Source organism: Bufo gargarizans, chromosome 1, assembly GCF_014858855.1.
Source record: "Bufo gargarizans isolate SCDJY-AF-19 chromosome 1, ASM1485885v1, whole genome shotgun sequence".
NCBI lineage: Eukaryota > Metazoa > Chordata > Amphibia > Anura > Bufonidae > Bufo > Bufo gargarizans.
Genome location: NC_058080.1, coordinates 500,536,698 through 500,553,434, shown reverse-complemented (window position 1 = coordinate 500,553,434; position 16,737 = coordinate 500,536,698). Strand labels below are relative to the sequence as shown.

The window sequence follows — 16,737 nt, the reverse complement described above, 5'->3', positions numbered from 1 at the left end:
TTGCCCATAGTTGCTTGATAAATGTAATATATGGCTAGCAGGAGGCAAAGCGAGGGAACCACACATCCCTGTCAAGGGGGCCTGGTATCCATACATTGGGCGTGCAATATGAACCAGATCCGCACCTCCGTGCCGATCGTGCATACAAGTGCCGCCCCAATTACGCCTCCTGAAGATGCCACAAATAGGGTTCTCCTCATGGGTATATATTATTATTAAATCAATGCATATAGGATCTGCCGTGACACAACCCGACCCAAAGCACAATCCAATCTAAATGCAACCAAATAATGGACAGAGTCAGACGTGGGACACGGTGTCTCCTAATAAGGCAGGACAGCATCATCATCATATTGCTCCTCTTCTTATATTGACCGATCATCTATGATATAAGATGAAAAAATTAGAGAAAGAATACAAAATGTGGGTTATATCTTATAGTAACATTTGTGTTTGATTAATACCTACAACATAATGAAAGCCGAATGGTAGATGATACATGACACCAAGGGCAAACCACCTTTTATGTACAAACCCCTAAATTAAAGTCCACATTGAGACCATAAGGCCTCAGAGTATTCAACGTATGTATCCAGAACAGCTCTTTCCTTTTTAATAATAGAATTCTATTACCTCCTCGTCTGGGTAGAGGAATATGATCTATAATCCAACATTTCAATTGATGTTCTGTATGGTTCATCTCCACAAAGTGTTTAGGGATGCGTAGATCCCGACGTTTTTTTCTGATGGTGGAACGGTGATTGTTTAATCGAGTTTTTAAATCAGTGGACGTCTCACCTACAAACAATAGTTTGCAGGGGCAACTTAAAATATAAATTACAAAATTAGAGTTGCAAGTGAGATGGAAGGAGATAGAATACCTCACATTGGTCATCGGATGTATGAAGGTTTTTCCTTTGCAAATATGTTTACAATTGACACAACTGAGACACGGAAAACATCCCGTGCTCCGTTGTGTCAATGTTGTTTGCGTCAAACCAGGTCCAGGACCTATATCCGCATGTACTAATTGGTCTCGTAGATTTCTAGATCTTTTAAAGGAGAACAGGGGAGGAGATCTGAATTCAGGCACTAGGCTAAGGCAACCCCCTAGGATACCCCAATGTTTGCTAATGATACGATTAATTGTACCACTGTGTTCTGTGTATTTCGTAATAAAGGGGATCCTATTATGTGGACCCTTCCTCTCCTTTCTCAATAACGTATCATTTCTATCCAAATGTTGGACCCGATCTACTTGGGATTTTAATAGCTCAGGAGGATAGCCTCTGTGTATAAATTTTTCAACCATGGTCTCCAATGATTTTTCCAATGCATTAGGGTCAGAAATAATCCTCTTGGCCCTAAGGAACTGGGAAAAAGGAAGATGCTTCACCATGTTCCGTGGATGGCTGCTCTGGAAATGTAGGAGAGTGTTTTTATCAGTAGGTTTGGTGAATAGCTTAGTCTGTAACCGACCTTCCTGATAAATGACAGTGGTGTCCAGAAATTGAATTTCAGTACTAGAGTGTATCAGAGTGAATTGTAACTCCTTATTGATACTATTGAGATACCCTTGAAATTCCAATAGTTCAGAGCAGTCACCAGTCCATATGAGGAAGATGTCGTCGATGTATCTCCACCACCTCAGAATTTTGCTGCTGTGGTGGGACACATGGACGACATCTTCCTCAAAGCACCTCATAAAAATATTGGCGTACGTGGGGGCCACATGAGACCCCATCGCCACGCCCCTAATTTGTTTGTAAAATATATCCTGGAACAGAAAATAATTCAATTACATTAGGTCAATTACAAAGTCACAAGTTTCTACAGTCAAGGATGACAAGTCTAACAATCGTCTAACCACTTTAATGCCAAGATCATGGTCGATTGACGTATATAGAGATGTCACATCAAATGACGCTGAAATGATTTTCTCTGTTAACCCACAATCGACATTTCTCAATTTACATAGAAAATCCGTTGTGTCCTGAATATAGGATTCGGCCCCACACGCATAATTATGTAAGAGTTTATCTAGAAAGATAGAGATGTTACTGAAGATAGAGTCTGAGCCCGATACTATTGGACGACCTGGAGGGTCGACCAATGATTTGTGTACTTTGGGGAGTACATAAAGTACCGGTGTAATCGGATGATTAATAGTACAAAACTCTGCGAGATCATTGTCAATGATGCCAGCTACAACCGCATTATTTAGACATTTTTGAATAACTCTAGCAATATCAAATTTTGGATCAGCCTGAAGTGCTAGATACACTTCAGTATCGCCGAGCTGTCGTCTGATCTCCGCGATGTATTTGGCGGTATCCAAGACGACAATCCCACCCCCCTTATCCGCGGGTTTCACAGTAAGGAGTGGGTCATTTCTCAATTGTTCAATCGCCTCAATCTCTAGTCGAGTAAGATTGGGGCTCTTGAACATATTAGTGTCACAAGATTGTTTATATTGCGACACTTCAGATTTAACAGCAGTTATGTAGGCATCAATGGCAGACTCGCTGACCACAGGGGTAAAATTACTTTTAAGGTGCAAATCAAGACCACCCAATGTGAGTTCACTAGACTGGGCCATGTTGGTTCGCATCTTATCACAGAACCAAGCTTTCAGCTTGATCCTGTGAAAAAAAGCAGATAGATCCACATCTAAATCAAATACATTCAGTGGGGCAGATGGACAAAAAGTTAGTCCCTTATTCAGGACACTTACTTGTATGGGGGTAAGTATTTTAGATGATAAATTAATAACAGTTATTTCTTCTTCTGTGTCTGTAATTTGTTGCCCTGTGCACAAATTTTGTTGTTGCGCAGTTTTGGAAGTTCGTCGATGTCTACGGCCACCGCGTCTGGTACGGCCTCTCTTTTGTGCTGGTTGCTGCCTCTGTATCCTAAAAAAGGAGTTGATTGTTCTATTCCTGATGATTGTATATTTTTATTTTTATTTCTGTCTTTCTGGTTGGACATATTATTGTCAAACTGCCAACAAATTAGGGGCGTGGCGATGGGGTCTCATGTGGCCCCCACGTACGCCAATATTTTTATGAGGTGCTTTGAGGAAGATGTTGTCCATGTGTCCCACCACAGCAGCAAAATTCTGAGATGGTGGAGATACATCGACGACATCTTCCTCATATGGACTGGTGACTGCTCTGAACTATTGGAGTTTCAAGGGTATCTCAATAGTATCAATAAGGAGTTACAATTCACTTTGATACACTCTAGTACTGAAATTCAATTTCTGGACACCACTGTCATTTATCAGGAAGGTCGGTTACAGACTAAGCTATTCACCAAACCTACTGATAAAAACACTCTCCTACATTTCCAGAGCAGCCATCCGCGGAACATGGTGAAGCATCTTCCTTTTTCCCAGTTCCTTAGGGCCAAGAGGATTATTTCTGACCCTAATGCATTGGAAAAATCATTGGAGACCATGGTTGAAAAATTTATACACAGAGGCTATCCTCCTGAGCTATTAAAATCCCAAGTAGATCGGGTCCAACATTTGGATAGAAATGATACGTTATTGAGAAAGGAGAGGAAGGGTCCGCATAATAGGATCCCCTTTATTACGAAATACACAGAACACAGTGGTACAATTAATCGTATCATTAGCAAACATTGGGGTATCCTAGGGGGTTGCCTTAGCCTAGTGCCTGAATTCAGATCTCCTCCCCTGTTCTCCTTTAAAAGATCTAGAAATCTACGAGACCAATTAGTACATGCGGATATAGGTCCTGGACCTGGTTTGACGCAAACAACATTGACACAACGGAGCACGGGATGTTTTCCGTGTCTCAGTTGTGTCAATTGTAAACATATTTGCAAAGGAAAAACCTTCATACATCCAATGACCAATGTGAGGTATTCTATCTCCTTCCATCTCACTTGCAACTCTAATTTTGTAATTTATATTTTAAGTTGCCCCTGCAAACTATTGTATGTAGGTGAGACGTCCACTGATTTAAAAACTCGATTAAACAATCACCGTTCCACCATCAGAAAAAAACGTTGGGATCTACGCATCCCTAAACACTTTGTGGAGATGAACCATACAGAACATAAATTGAAATGTTGGATTATAGATCATATTCCTCTACCCAGACGAGGAGGTAATAGAATTCTATTATTAAAAAGGAAAGAGCTGTTCTGGATACATACGTTGAATACTCTGAGGCCTTATGGTCTCAATGTGGACTTTAATTTAGGGGTTTGTACATAAAAGGTGGTTTGCCCTTGGTGTCATGTATCATCTACCATTCGGCTTTCATTATGTTGTAGGTATTAATCAAACACAAATGTTACTATAAGATCTAACCTACATTTTGTATTCTTTCTCTAATTTTTTCATCTTATATCATAGATGATCGGTCAATATAAGAAGAGGAGCAATATGATGATGATGCTGTCCTGCCATATTAGGAGACACCGTGTCCCACGTCTGACTCTGTCCATTATTTGGTTGCATTTAGATTGGATTGTGCTTTGGGTCGGGTTGTGTCACGGCAGATCCTATATGCATTGATTTAATAATAATATATACCCATGAGGAGAACCCTATTTGTGGCATCTTCAGGAGGCGTAATTGGGGCGGCACTTGTATGCACGATCGGCACGGAGGTGCGGATCTGACTCATATTGCACGCCCAATGTATGGATACCAGGCCCCCTTGACAGGGATGTGTGGTTCCCTCGCTTTGCCTCCTGCTAGCCATATATTACATTTATCAAGCAACTATGGGCAACCTGTCCAGTGCCAAATATGGCGTGCCTGCACTCATAATACTGTGGGCATGCGCACTGGAGAGCAATGGACAGGATCGATCCCGCGGCGCAAGCTGTGACGTGAGATGTCTAGTTTAGACGTAGCATGATGCGATTTTGCCGGGACGCATCTTGACGCCTGCGCATTCCATCGAACTTGACGCCAACTGTGGCCATTGCGGGGATGTGGATACACGCTGACTCTATGTGGTAGGTAACCACCGTTATCTTTAGCTCCTCCTGTTTTTATTTAATATCATTAAATATATATAAAGCAGCTGATTTATATTGGTGCCACTTATATTTATATTTTGGATTTTGTTATGGTATATTACCTTGTTGTAAATTATACACATAATCATGTATCACCATATATTTTTTCTATGTGATGTCATTTTTGTAATCACTGTATATTGATTTATATATTGATTTTTTACACTAATTGTGATTATTGATCATTGTTATTTCTTAATCATGTACACTTATTTTCACTTGTGTTTTGATGCTTGAGAAAGGCTCTGGATTTTGAGCCGAAACGTCGCCTCACTGTGCCACTGTGGCCCAATAAAGATTTTTTGTACTACTTGATGTGCTGTCCTTTTCCGACTATATAAATATATATATATAGAAAAAATATGGCCGCACCAATCCACAAAAGTACTCACACGTGCTATGTCCCAGGGTGTAACTTCTTACCCAGAAAGATAGAAGGAAACGGACAGCACTTCCATTACAAAAACCGTGATTTATTCAGCCCATGTGGCACAGCGAAGCAACGTTTTGGCTCGGACACAGAGCCTTTCTCAAGCATGCTTGAGAAAGGCTCTGTGTTCAAGTCGAAACGTTGCCTTACTGTGCCACATGGGCTGAATAAATCACGGTTTTCTATGGGAAGTGCTGTCGGTTTCTCTCTCTCTCTCTCTCTCTCTATATATATATATATATAGAAGAAAAAAGGCAGCACTCCAAATTGTGATGAAAAAAAGTGGACGGTTTATTCACCCATTTAGCAGCAACGTTTCAGCTCTCTCATTGGAGCCTTTGTCCAGGTAAATAACATGTGCATAGTGGCATACATAAGTAGTGCAAATTATTTCATAATTACAAATCGATGATTAAACAATAAAGTGCAAGTGCATCAAAAGTTTACCAGTGTTAAAAATACAATTCATCTGTTGCCATGATTATATCCCAAATAGTTGTGAACATGATCATATGAAGCACATATCGTGAGCGGTACAGTGAAAAAATCAATAAACATACATGATTGCCAATCAAATATAGTAAAGTGTACACAGTGTGTGGCAATGACAGATCAATTAAAACATTAAAAAACCTTGAATAAGTCCCGTTGAATCATAGAGACCTGGTGGAATCTGCTGGCGTCCGGAAAGGTAATCAGCGCATGCGCAGCTCCATGTGCTCTCACGAGACACGTGATAATGACAGAGAATACAGGAACCACATTAAAGATGGCCGCTGTCCAACTTTGCACCAGGGCACATGCTCGTGCCCATACAGGCCGGCAAGTTCCCTGTACAGAATTACAAGAGACACTTACAGTGTCCAGAGCTCCGCAGTTTAAAGCAGATAAAGCTGATCCACAAACGGAAGATCGGCGGGTGAGCACCAGTCTCCGTAATGGAATGTCTGTATCAGGGGGGCATCACGGCCTATCAAACCGCATACCCCCCTCTGTCCAGATCTGTCAGCATGTCTGCTCCATGACAAGAACCCACCACAATGATGTGATCCCGATTCCCTGTCTCAGCGGGTGGAGTCACAGATGAACTGCATCAGAGCATTGCATAATGACAACTAAACAGATGTACCCGTCAGGAGTCAGTGTCACTCAAGTCCCGAATGGGGCTAGAGTGGCATCAAATCACAGACAGGGATTGTCACTATTTAAAAAATTCCGGAGGTGGTATCCCAACATAATTAATTGTTTAATAGCATATAAATGGATCGCTGCATAGCTCCTCCAGTCTTCACCAAACGTGACCATTCATGATAATAAAGTCAAAGATATTGTCCTACAAAAAAAAGAGAACACAGTTAGACATATAGGACATGTTGTTTTCCCTAAATAGAATACAAGGCGAGAGCACATACTTAACTGGTGACTAGATTACCCTAAATTCTACATTTAAGCCCTGTGGCTTCAAAGTACTTAGCGTGTAAATCCAATAAAGCTCTCTTCTTTTCAATAATTTGGTTCTATCACCACCTCGTCTCAAAAGAGGTATTTGTTCCAAAAATCTAAACCGTAAATCCTTTTCAGTATGTTTCGCCTCAGTAAAGTGTTTAGATACGGGAAGATCCATTTTTTTGTTTTCTAATGGAATGCCGATGTTGATTGAGTCGAGTTTTGACATCCCAGGTGGTTTCACCTATGTATAGAAGGTGGCAGGGGCAGGTCAACAAATAAATAACATGGGACGAGTCACATGTTAGATATTGTTTAATTTTAATCATTTGGCCGGAGACCGGGTGAACAAATGAATCACCCCGTAACATCAGGTTGCAATTTACACAGTTATAGCATGGAAAACAACCTTTGCGGGGGGATCCAAAATATGTCTCACAAGTTTCCCTAGATGAACCTATATCGGACTTAACCAATCTGTCACCCAGATTGCGACTTCTCCGGTATGAGCATAAAGGCAAAGATTAAAATTCTTCAACATTCTCAAAATTACTGGTCAATAATCTCCAATGCTTTTTTAAAATAGCTGAAATATTATCACTATTAGTACTGAACTCAGACACAAAAGGTATACTGGCTTTGGAACATTTAGTATCACCTAATCCCTCCCTGGTGGCCTCTTTGGTGAGGGGCTTAATTCTGCCTAGATGTTCTTGGATACGTTTTTTAGGGTATCCACGTGTACGAAATTTGGACCCCATTTCTTGCAGACTAATACATAATCTACTGAGGTGGGGTCTTGCACAATTTTCTTAATTCTAAGTAATTGGCTAAAAGGAAGTGACCTAATCATAGGTCTAGGATGATGACTCTCAAAACGTAGCAAAGTATTTTTGTCTGTGGGCTTCACATATAAGTTAGTGACAAGCCTGTCATTACAAATGCTGACCTGAGTGTCCAAAAACTGTATAGTTTCCTCAGAATGCATCAACATGAATTTGACACTGGGGTCAATAGTGTTCAAAAAGAGGTGAAACGCCATGAGGTCCTCTGTGGCACCGACCCAAATCAGGAAAATGTAGTTGATGTATCGCCACCACCCCAGCACATGGCTGAAGTGGTGGCTCACATAGACGACAGACTCCTCAAGATGTGTCATGTAAAGATTTGCGTAGGTCGGCACCACAGAGCCTGCTCTTCCTGGGGCTTGCTCTACTAAGTGGGCTTCTTATTAAGTGGAGTTAAAAAAACAAGGAGTTTAAGAAAAGGAGTTTGGAAACTAAGGTTGGATATAATTTCCTTGTGTGTTGTTGGCTTGGTTTAGCGTAGCCCTTCGGCTACAGCAGACAGGGTCTAGGTCTGAATCATATATACTGTTTTACTTTTTTACTGTTGTAATCCCCATTTAGTATGTGTTGCACAATTTACAACGCAGTCCAGTGCACATCTTGCATGATGTATGCAGTCCTGGAACAGGAGTTCAAGGGTGCATATCTTTGTTCTAGATGTGAGCAAATAACCCGTTTGGAATCGCAAATCGAGTCTCTAAACGGGCAAGTTGCAACACTGAGAGGCATTGATAATTTGCAAAAGAGTTTGCTTCTCACCGAGCAAGCACTCTTTGGGGTAGATGAGGGGGAGGGTGACAGAGAGGAGGCTGAGGAAAGTGAGGTAGCTAGCTGGGTAACAGTTAGAAAGCGGGGTAGAGGGAAGAGTGCCAGGGAGGCTAGCCCTGATCTGACACACCCCAACAAGTTTGCACGTTTGGCAGATGAGGGGGATGTCAGTCCGGGGACGGCACTGCTGCAGCCGGACACTTCCTCTGCCAGTCAGGGGAATGTCAGCTCCAGTAAGCAGGGAACCAGGAGAGCAGGGCAGGCCAGACAGGTGCTGGTAGTGGGCGACTCCATTATTAGGGGAACAGATAGGGAAATCTGTCACAAAGACCGTGATCGCCGAACAGTGTGCTGTCTTCCTGGCGCTAGAGTTCGACACATTGCGGATCGGGTTGACAGATTACTGGGAGGGGCTGGAGAAGATCCAGCGGTCATGGTCCATATCGGAACCAATGACAAAGTTAGAGGTAGGTGGAGAGTCCTTAAAAATGATTTCAGGGATTTAGGTCAAAAGCTGAGGGCAAGGACCTCAAAGGTAGTATTTTCCGAAATACTGCCTGTACCACGAGCCACACAAGAAAGGCAGCGGGAGATTATGGAGATTAACAAGTGGCTCAAGAACTGGTGTAGGAAGGAGGGGTTTGGGTTCCTGGAGAACTGGGCCGATTTTTCTATCGGCTACAGGCTCTATCGTAGGGACGGGCTGCACCTCAATGGGGAAGGGGCAGCTGTGCTGGGGAGAAAGATGGCTAGAAGGTTGGAGGAGTGTTTAAACTAGGGACTGGGGGGGAGGGTAATTACGTTATAGGACGGGAAGATAGTGCAGATAGAGACCGGGGGCAAAGTAATGGGACTGGGGGAGGAATGGAAGGAGGGACTAGAACAGTTCAGAAGGAAAGGTGTAGGGTAAAAAATATACATAAACCTCTCAAATGTATGTATACTAATGCCAGAAGCCTGACTAATAAAACTGGTGAACTGGAATTAGTGATGTGTGAGGAGAACTATGACATAGTGGGAATAACTGAGACATGGCTGGATGATAGCTATGACTGGGCGGTTAATGTACAAGGTTACAGTCTGTTTAGAAAGGATCGTCAAAACCGGAGAGGAGGAGGGGTCTGCCTCTATGTAAAGTCCGGTCTAAAGCCCACACTCCGCGAAGATATAAATGAGGGACATGAACATGTGGAGTCACTGTGGGTAGAGATACATGGAGCTAAAAACAACAATAAATTACTAATAGGAGTTTACTATAAACCACCTAATATACCAGAGTCCACAGAAAATCTATTACTAAACGAGATAGACGAGGCGGCAAATCATAATGAGGTGGTTATTATGGGGGACTTCAACTACCCAGATATAGACTGGGAAACTGAAACTTGTATATCTCATAAAGGAAACAGGTTCTTGGCAATAACCAAAGACAATTACCTCTCCCAACTGGTTCAGGACCCGACTAGAGGGACGGCCATACTGGACTTAGTATTAACCAATAGGCCGGACAGAACAACAGATGTGCAGGTTGGGGGACACCTGGGAAATAGTGACCACAAAGTAATAACCTTCCAATTATCATTCAAAAGAGCGTTTCTACAGGGAGGAACAAAAATACCAAACTTCAAAAAAGCTAAATTTAGCCAACTAAGAGAGGCCATAGGCCAAACTAACTGGGACAAAGTCCTCAAAAATAAAAATACAGCCACAAAATGGGATATCTTTAAAAACATCCTAAAATCTCATTGTGAGAGGTACATACCGTATGGTAATAAAAGGTTAAGGAATAAAAAGAAACCAATGTGGATAAATAGAACTGTAACGAAAGCAATAAATGACAAAAAGAAAGCATATCATTCACTGAAACAGGAGGGGAGCACGGAAGCACTGAAAAACTATAAGGAAAAAAATAGAACATGTAAAAAACAAATAAAAGCGGCCAAACTAGAGACCGAGAGATTAATTGCCAAAGAGAGTAAAACTAACCCTAAAATGTTCTTCAATTATATAAATGTTAAAAAGTATAAATCTGAAGGTGTCGGCCCTTTAAAGAGTAATGAGGGGGAAGTCGCAGAGAGCGATGAGGAGAAAGCAAAGCTGTTAAATATTTTTTTCTCCAATGTATTCACTGAGGAAAATAAATTGTCAGATGACATGCAGAATGCAAAAATAAATTCCCCATTAAAAGTGTCCTGTCTGACCCAGGAAGAAGTACATCAGCGACTTAAAAAGATTAAAATAGACAAATCGCCAGGACCGGATGACATACACCCCCGTATCCTAAAGGAATTAAGTAATGTCATAGCCAGACCCTTATTTCTGATATTTGCAGACTCTATACTGACAGGGAATGTCCCACAGGATTGGCGCATGGCATATGTGGTGCCAATATTCAAAAAGGGGCCAAAAACAGACCCTGGAAACTATAGGCCGGTAAGTTTAACATCTGTTGTGGGTAAACTGTTTGAAGGTTTTCTGAGAGATGCTATATTAGAGCATCTCAACAGAAATAAGCAAATAACGCCATATCAGCATGGCTTCGTGAGGGATCGGTCATGTCAGACTAATTTAATCAGTTTCTATGAGGAGGTAAGTTCTAGACTTGACAGCGGCGAATCAATGGATGTCGTATATCTGGACTTCTCCAAAGCATTTGACACTGTACCACATAAAAGGTTAGTATATAAAATGAGAATGCTCGGACTGGGAGAAAACATCTGTATGTGGGTAAGTAACTGGCTCAGTGATAGAAAACAGAGGGTGGTTATTAACGGTACACACTCAGATTGGGTCACTGTCACTAGTGGGGTACCTCAGGGGTCAGTATTGGGCCCTATTCTCTTCAATATATTTATTAATGATCTTGTAGAAGGCTTGCATAGTAAAGTATCAATTTTCGCAGATGACACTAAACTGTGTAAAGTAATTTACACTGATGAGGACAGTATACTACTACAGAGGGATCTGGATAGACTGGAGGCTTGGGCAGATAAGTGGCAGATGGGGTTTAACACTGATAAATGTAAAGTTATGCACATGGGAAGGAAAAATGCAAGTCAACCGTACATACTAAATGGTAAAACACTCGGTAACACTGACATGGAAAAGGATCTAGGAATTTTAATAAACAGCAAACTAAGCTGCAAAAACCAGTGTCAGGCAGCTGCTGCCAAGGCCAACAAGATAATGGGTTGCATCAGAAGGGGCATAGATTCCCGTGATAAGAACATAGTCCTACCACTTTACAAATCGCTAGTCAGACCACACATGGAGTACTGTGTACAGTTCTGGGCTCCTGTAAACAAGGCAGACATAGCAGAGCTGGAGAAGGTCCAGAGGAGGGCAACTAAAGTAATAACTGGAATGGGGCAACTACAGTACCCTGAAAGATTATCAAAATTAGAGTTATTCACTTTAGAAAAAAGACGACTGAGGGGAGATCTAATTAATATGTATAAATATATCAAGGGTCAGTACAGAGATCTATCCCATCAGCTATTTATCCCCAGGACTGTGACTGTGACGAGGGGACATCCTCTGCGCCTGGAGGAAAGAAGGTTTGTACACAAACATAGAAAAGGATTCTTTACGGTAAGAGCAGTGAGAATATGGAACTCTCTGCCTGAGGAGGTGGTGATGGTGAGTACAATAAAGGAATTCAAGAGGGCCATGGACGTATTTCTGGAGCTTAATAATATTACAGGCTATAGCTACTAGAGAGGGGTCTTCCTCTGGATCAACTTGCGGGATAACAGGCCGAACTGGATGGACAAATGTCTTTTTTCGGCCTTATGTACTATGTTACTATGTTACATTGGACCCCATCGCGGTCCCCCGCAATTGCAGAAAAAAATCATCTTGAAACAGAAAATAATTGCGAGTGAGGAAAAACCTCACTTTCCGGACGCCAGCAGATTCCACCAGGTTTCTATGATTCAACGTGGCTTATTCAAGGTTTTTTAATGTTTTAATTGATTTATCATTGCCACACACTGTGTACACTTTACTATATTTGATTGGCAATCATGTATGTTTATAGATTTTTTCACTGTACCGATCTCAATATGTACTTCATATGATCATGTTCACAACTATTTGGGATAAAATCATGGCAACAGATGAATTGTATTTTTAACACTGTTAAACTTTTGATGCTCTTGCACTTTATTGTTTAATCATCGATTTGTAATTATGAAATAGTTTGCACTACTTATGTATGCCACTATGCACATGTTATTTAGCTGGACAAAGGCTCCAATGAGAGAACTGAAACATTGCTACTAGATGGGTGAATAAACCGTCCACAGTTTTTTCATCACAATTTGGAGTGCTGCCTTTTTTTTTCTATATACATTCGGGACCTTGGTCTCAGGCCCCCAGGAGGACTTGCACCCGTATTTAATGACCTCGTTATAAGTAGCCGACCAAGCTCAATATATAATATCATGAGTGCATCCAGGCGTTCTTGGAACATTGTACTCCTCAGTTTGGTTTTTACATGTGTCAGTTTTGAAAAGGCTCTTTCACATGAACAGCTTGTCACAGGTAACACTGTAAAGCCCACCTTGTGTTTGACAGTGACTTTACAGTCTTTAACTGAGTTCCTACTTATCACGATCGGCGTAACTGTCACATACGTGACACGGAGGGAGGAAAAGAGGGAGGCCCTGCCCTAGTGAGAGGGAAGGTGGTGACCCCTGACTCACCTTGCGGCTGGCGCCTGGCTGCCCTGTCGTCCCTAGACGGGTTCCTCACCCGTACGCCGATCACGTGCCTAAAACCCTGGCTTTCCCTAGGATGAGCCCTAGATAGTGAACAGGGCGGTGGGAACACTAGTCCGCACCACTAGCTCTAAAGGAAAACACCAAGGGGAGGACAGACAATACAAACTAAACATATAATCCCAGGTGGGCAACAACAGGAGACAACAAAAGCGGAGGGTAGCACTCTGGAACAACAACCAGATTCTCAGCTCCAGTGGGTCAGCATAGATGTCCAGGCAGGAAGCTCTATAACTGGCAACAAGAGAAGTGTGAGAGGAGAATATAAGGAGTTTGGGAGTGGCAGACAAGAAACAGCTGAGGAGGAGAAGCTACGGATCCCTGAGTGAGACAAAAAGGATAGCAAGGCAAACACAGAAAACAAACACTAAGAAACACTGTGATCTTTAGACATAGAGCGCGCAGCCACCCGCTGCGACTTCCTGACCCCGGGTATAACGGAGTCAGACGTGGCTCTTGACACCCTCGTGACACTACTTCTTGAGAAATCTTCTCCATTAGAGCACGTCTCACAGGACTTCTCTCCATGAAGGCATAACGAGTCTGAATAATGCCAAAGAAGTCAAACACTGTTCTGTTTTGTCTACTTAAGGTGCATGCATCAACAAGGACAAGGTTTAAACAATGTGCATAGCAGTGTACATAGAGTATTTCATGTTTTTTTTTCTTTACATTTCATCTGAACACCTGCAGTGCATCCAGACATAGTAGATGCTCCGTCAAAGCACACAGAGATCACTGATGACCAGTTGGTTTTAAAAATTTCAAGAACATTATTTATTTGGTCAAAAATCGACTGAGCATCAACTTTTAAGAGCCTTTGAATTGAAACAAAATGCTCAGCTGGACCTTGCTGTTCATTATTAAAATATCGTACAACAACAGACATCTGTTCATGGTGTCCACAGTCAGCAGTATCATCTGCAATTATTGAGATCATTTTTCAATTTATTGCTGACACCATTTTTTGTTGCACAATATTATGTAAGGCCATATTTAAATCATTCTGTATGCATTTCGAAGAGATTCTGTATGCATTTACTCAGATATGTTGCATTTCGAAGAGATTCTTGCAAATGTCTTTGCATGACAGGATCATATTTTTTTAGTAGATTGACAATATTTAGAAATAAACCTCTCTCGTGGCTATCTGTTTTTTCATTGTGACCTCGAAATGGTCTGCCACCTGTTGCCAAACACCGAACAATGTTAGTCGCTGCCATAGATTTCTGTTCTTGCACCTTTCTTCTTCTTTTCATAGATAAACTTTCTTGCTCTCATCTAGTAACTAGAGTTGAGCGGACACCTGGATGTTCGGGTTCGAGAAGTTCGGCCGAACTTCCCAAAAATGTTCGGGTTCGGGATCCGAACCCGATCCGAACTTCGTCCCGAACCTGAACCCCATTGAAGTCAATGGGGACCCGAACTTTTCGGCACTAAAAAGGCTGTAAAACAGCCCAGGAAAGGGCTAGAGTGCTGCAAAAGGCAGCAACATGTAGGTAAATCCCCTGCAATCAAATGTGGATAGGGAAATGAATTAAAATAAAAATTAAATAAATAAAAATTAACCAAAATCAATTGGAGAGAGGTCCCATAGCAGAGAATCTGGCTTCACGTCACCCACCACTGGAACAGTCCATTCTCAGATATTTAGGCCCCGGCACCCAGGCAGAGGAGAGAGGTCCCGTGACAGAGAATCTGTCTTCATGTCAGCAGAGAATCAGTCTTCATGTCATAGCAGAGAATCAGGCTTCACGTCAGCCACCAATGCAACAGTCCATTGTCAGATATTTAGGCCCAGCGCCCAGGCAGAGGAGAGAGGTCCCGTAACAGAGAATCTGGCTTCATGTCAGCAGAGAATCAGTCTTCATGTCATAGCAGAGAATCAGGCTTCACGTCACCCACCACTGCAACAGTCCATTTTCATAAATTTAGGCCCAGCACCCAGGCAGAGGAGAGAGGTCCCGTAACAGACAATCTGGCTTCATGTCAGCAGAGAATCAGTCTTCATATCATAGCAGAGAATCAGGCTTCACGTCACCCACCAATTCAACAGTCCATTTTCATAAATTTAGGCCCAGCACCCAGGCAGAGGAGAGAGGTCCCGTAACAGACAATCTGGCTTCATGTCAGCAGAGAATCAGTCTTCATGTCATAGCAGAGAATCAGGCTTCACGTCACCCACCACTGTAACAGTCCATTTTCATAAATTTAGGCCCAGCACCCAGGCAGAGGAGAGAGGTCCCGTAACAGACAATCTGGCTTCATGTCAGCAGAGAATCAGTCTTCATGTCATAGCAGTGAATCAGGCTTCACGTCACCCACCACTGCAACAGTCCATTTTCATAAATTTAGGCCCAGCACCCAGGCAGAGGAGAGAGGTCCCGTAACAGACAATCTGGCTTCATGTCAGCAGAGAATCAGTCTTCATGTCATAGCAGAGAATCAGGCTTCACGTCACCCACCACTGTAACAGTCCATTTTCATAAATTTAGGCCCAGCACCCAGGCAGAGGAGAGAGGTCCCGTAACAGACAATCTGGCTTCATGTCAGCAGAGAATCAGTCTTCATGTCATAGCAGAGAATCAGGCTTCACGTCACCCACCACTGTAACAGTCCATTTTCATAAATTTAGGCCCAGCACCCAGGCAGAGGAGAGAGGTCCCGTAACAGACAATCTGGCTTCATGTCAGCAGAGAATCAGTCTTCATGTCATAGCAGTGAATCAGGCTTCACGTCACCCACCACTGCAACAGTCCATTTTCATAAATTTAGGCCCAGCACCCAGGCAGAGGAGAGAGGTCCCGTAACAGACAATCTGGCTTCATGTCAGCAGAGAATCAGTCTTCATGCCATAGCAGAAAATCAGGCTTCACGTCACCCACCACTGCAACAGTCCATTTTCATAAATTTAGGCCCAGCACCCAGGCAGAGGAGAGAGGTCCCGTAACAGACAATCTGCCTTCATGTCAGCAGAGAATCAGTCATCATATCATAGCAGAGAATCAGGCTTCACGTCAGCCACCAATGCAACAGTCCATTTTCATAAATTTAGGCCCAGCACCCAGGCAGAGGAGAGAGGTCCCGTAACAGACAATCTGGCTTCATGTCAGCAGAGAATCAGTCTTCATATCATAGCAGAGAATCAGGCTTCACGTCAGCCACCAATGCAACAGTCCATTGTCAGATATTTAGGCCCAGCACCCAGGCAGAGGAGAGAGGTCCGTAACAGACAATCGGGCTTCATGTCAGCAGAGAATCAGTCTTAATATCATAGCAGAGAATCAGGCTTCACGTCACCCACCACTGCAACAGTCCATTTTCATAAATTTAGGCCCAGCACTTAGGCAGAGGAGAGAGGTCCCGTAACAGACAATATGGCTTCATGTCAGCAGAGAATCAG

The 16,737-nt window shown here is 42.6% G+C and overlaps 1 protein-coding gene across 1 annotated transcript in view; it reads right to left on the bottom strand.

The window, feature by feature from the left end:
* Window positions 1–378: 378 nt before the first annotated feature.
* LOC122928248 (olfactory receptor 6C75-like) overlaps window positions 379–16,737 on the bottom strand; it is a 42,044-nt gene continuing 25,685 nt past the window's right edge. Inside the window, exons 2-4 of the mRNA XM_044280894.1 lie at window positions 6,784–6,824; window positions 2,283–2,642; window positions 379–382 (exon numbers count right to left, since the gene is read on the bottom strand). Coding sequence (XP_044136829.1) covers window positions 379–382; window positions 2,283–2,642; window positions 6,784–6,824 — 405 coding nt within the window. The remainder of the gene's footprint in view (window positions 383–2,282; window positions 2,643–6,783; window positions 6,825–16,737) is intronic.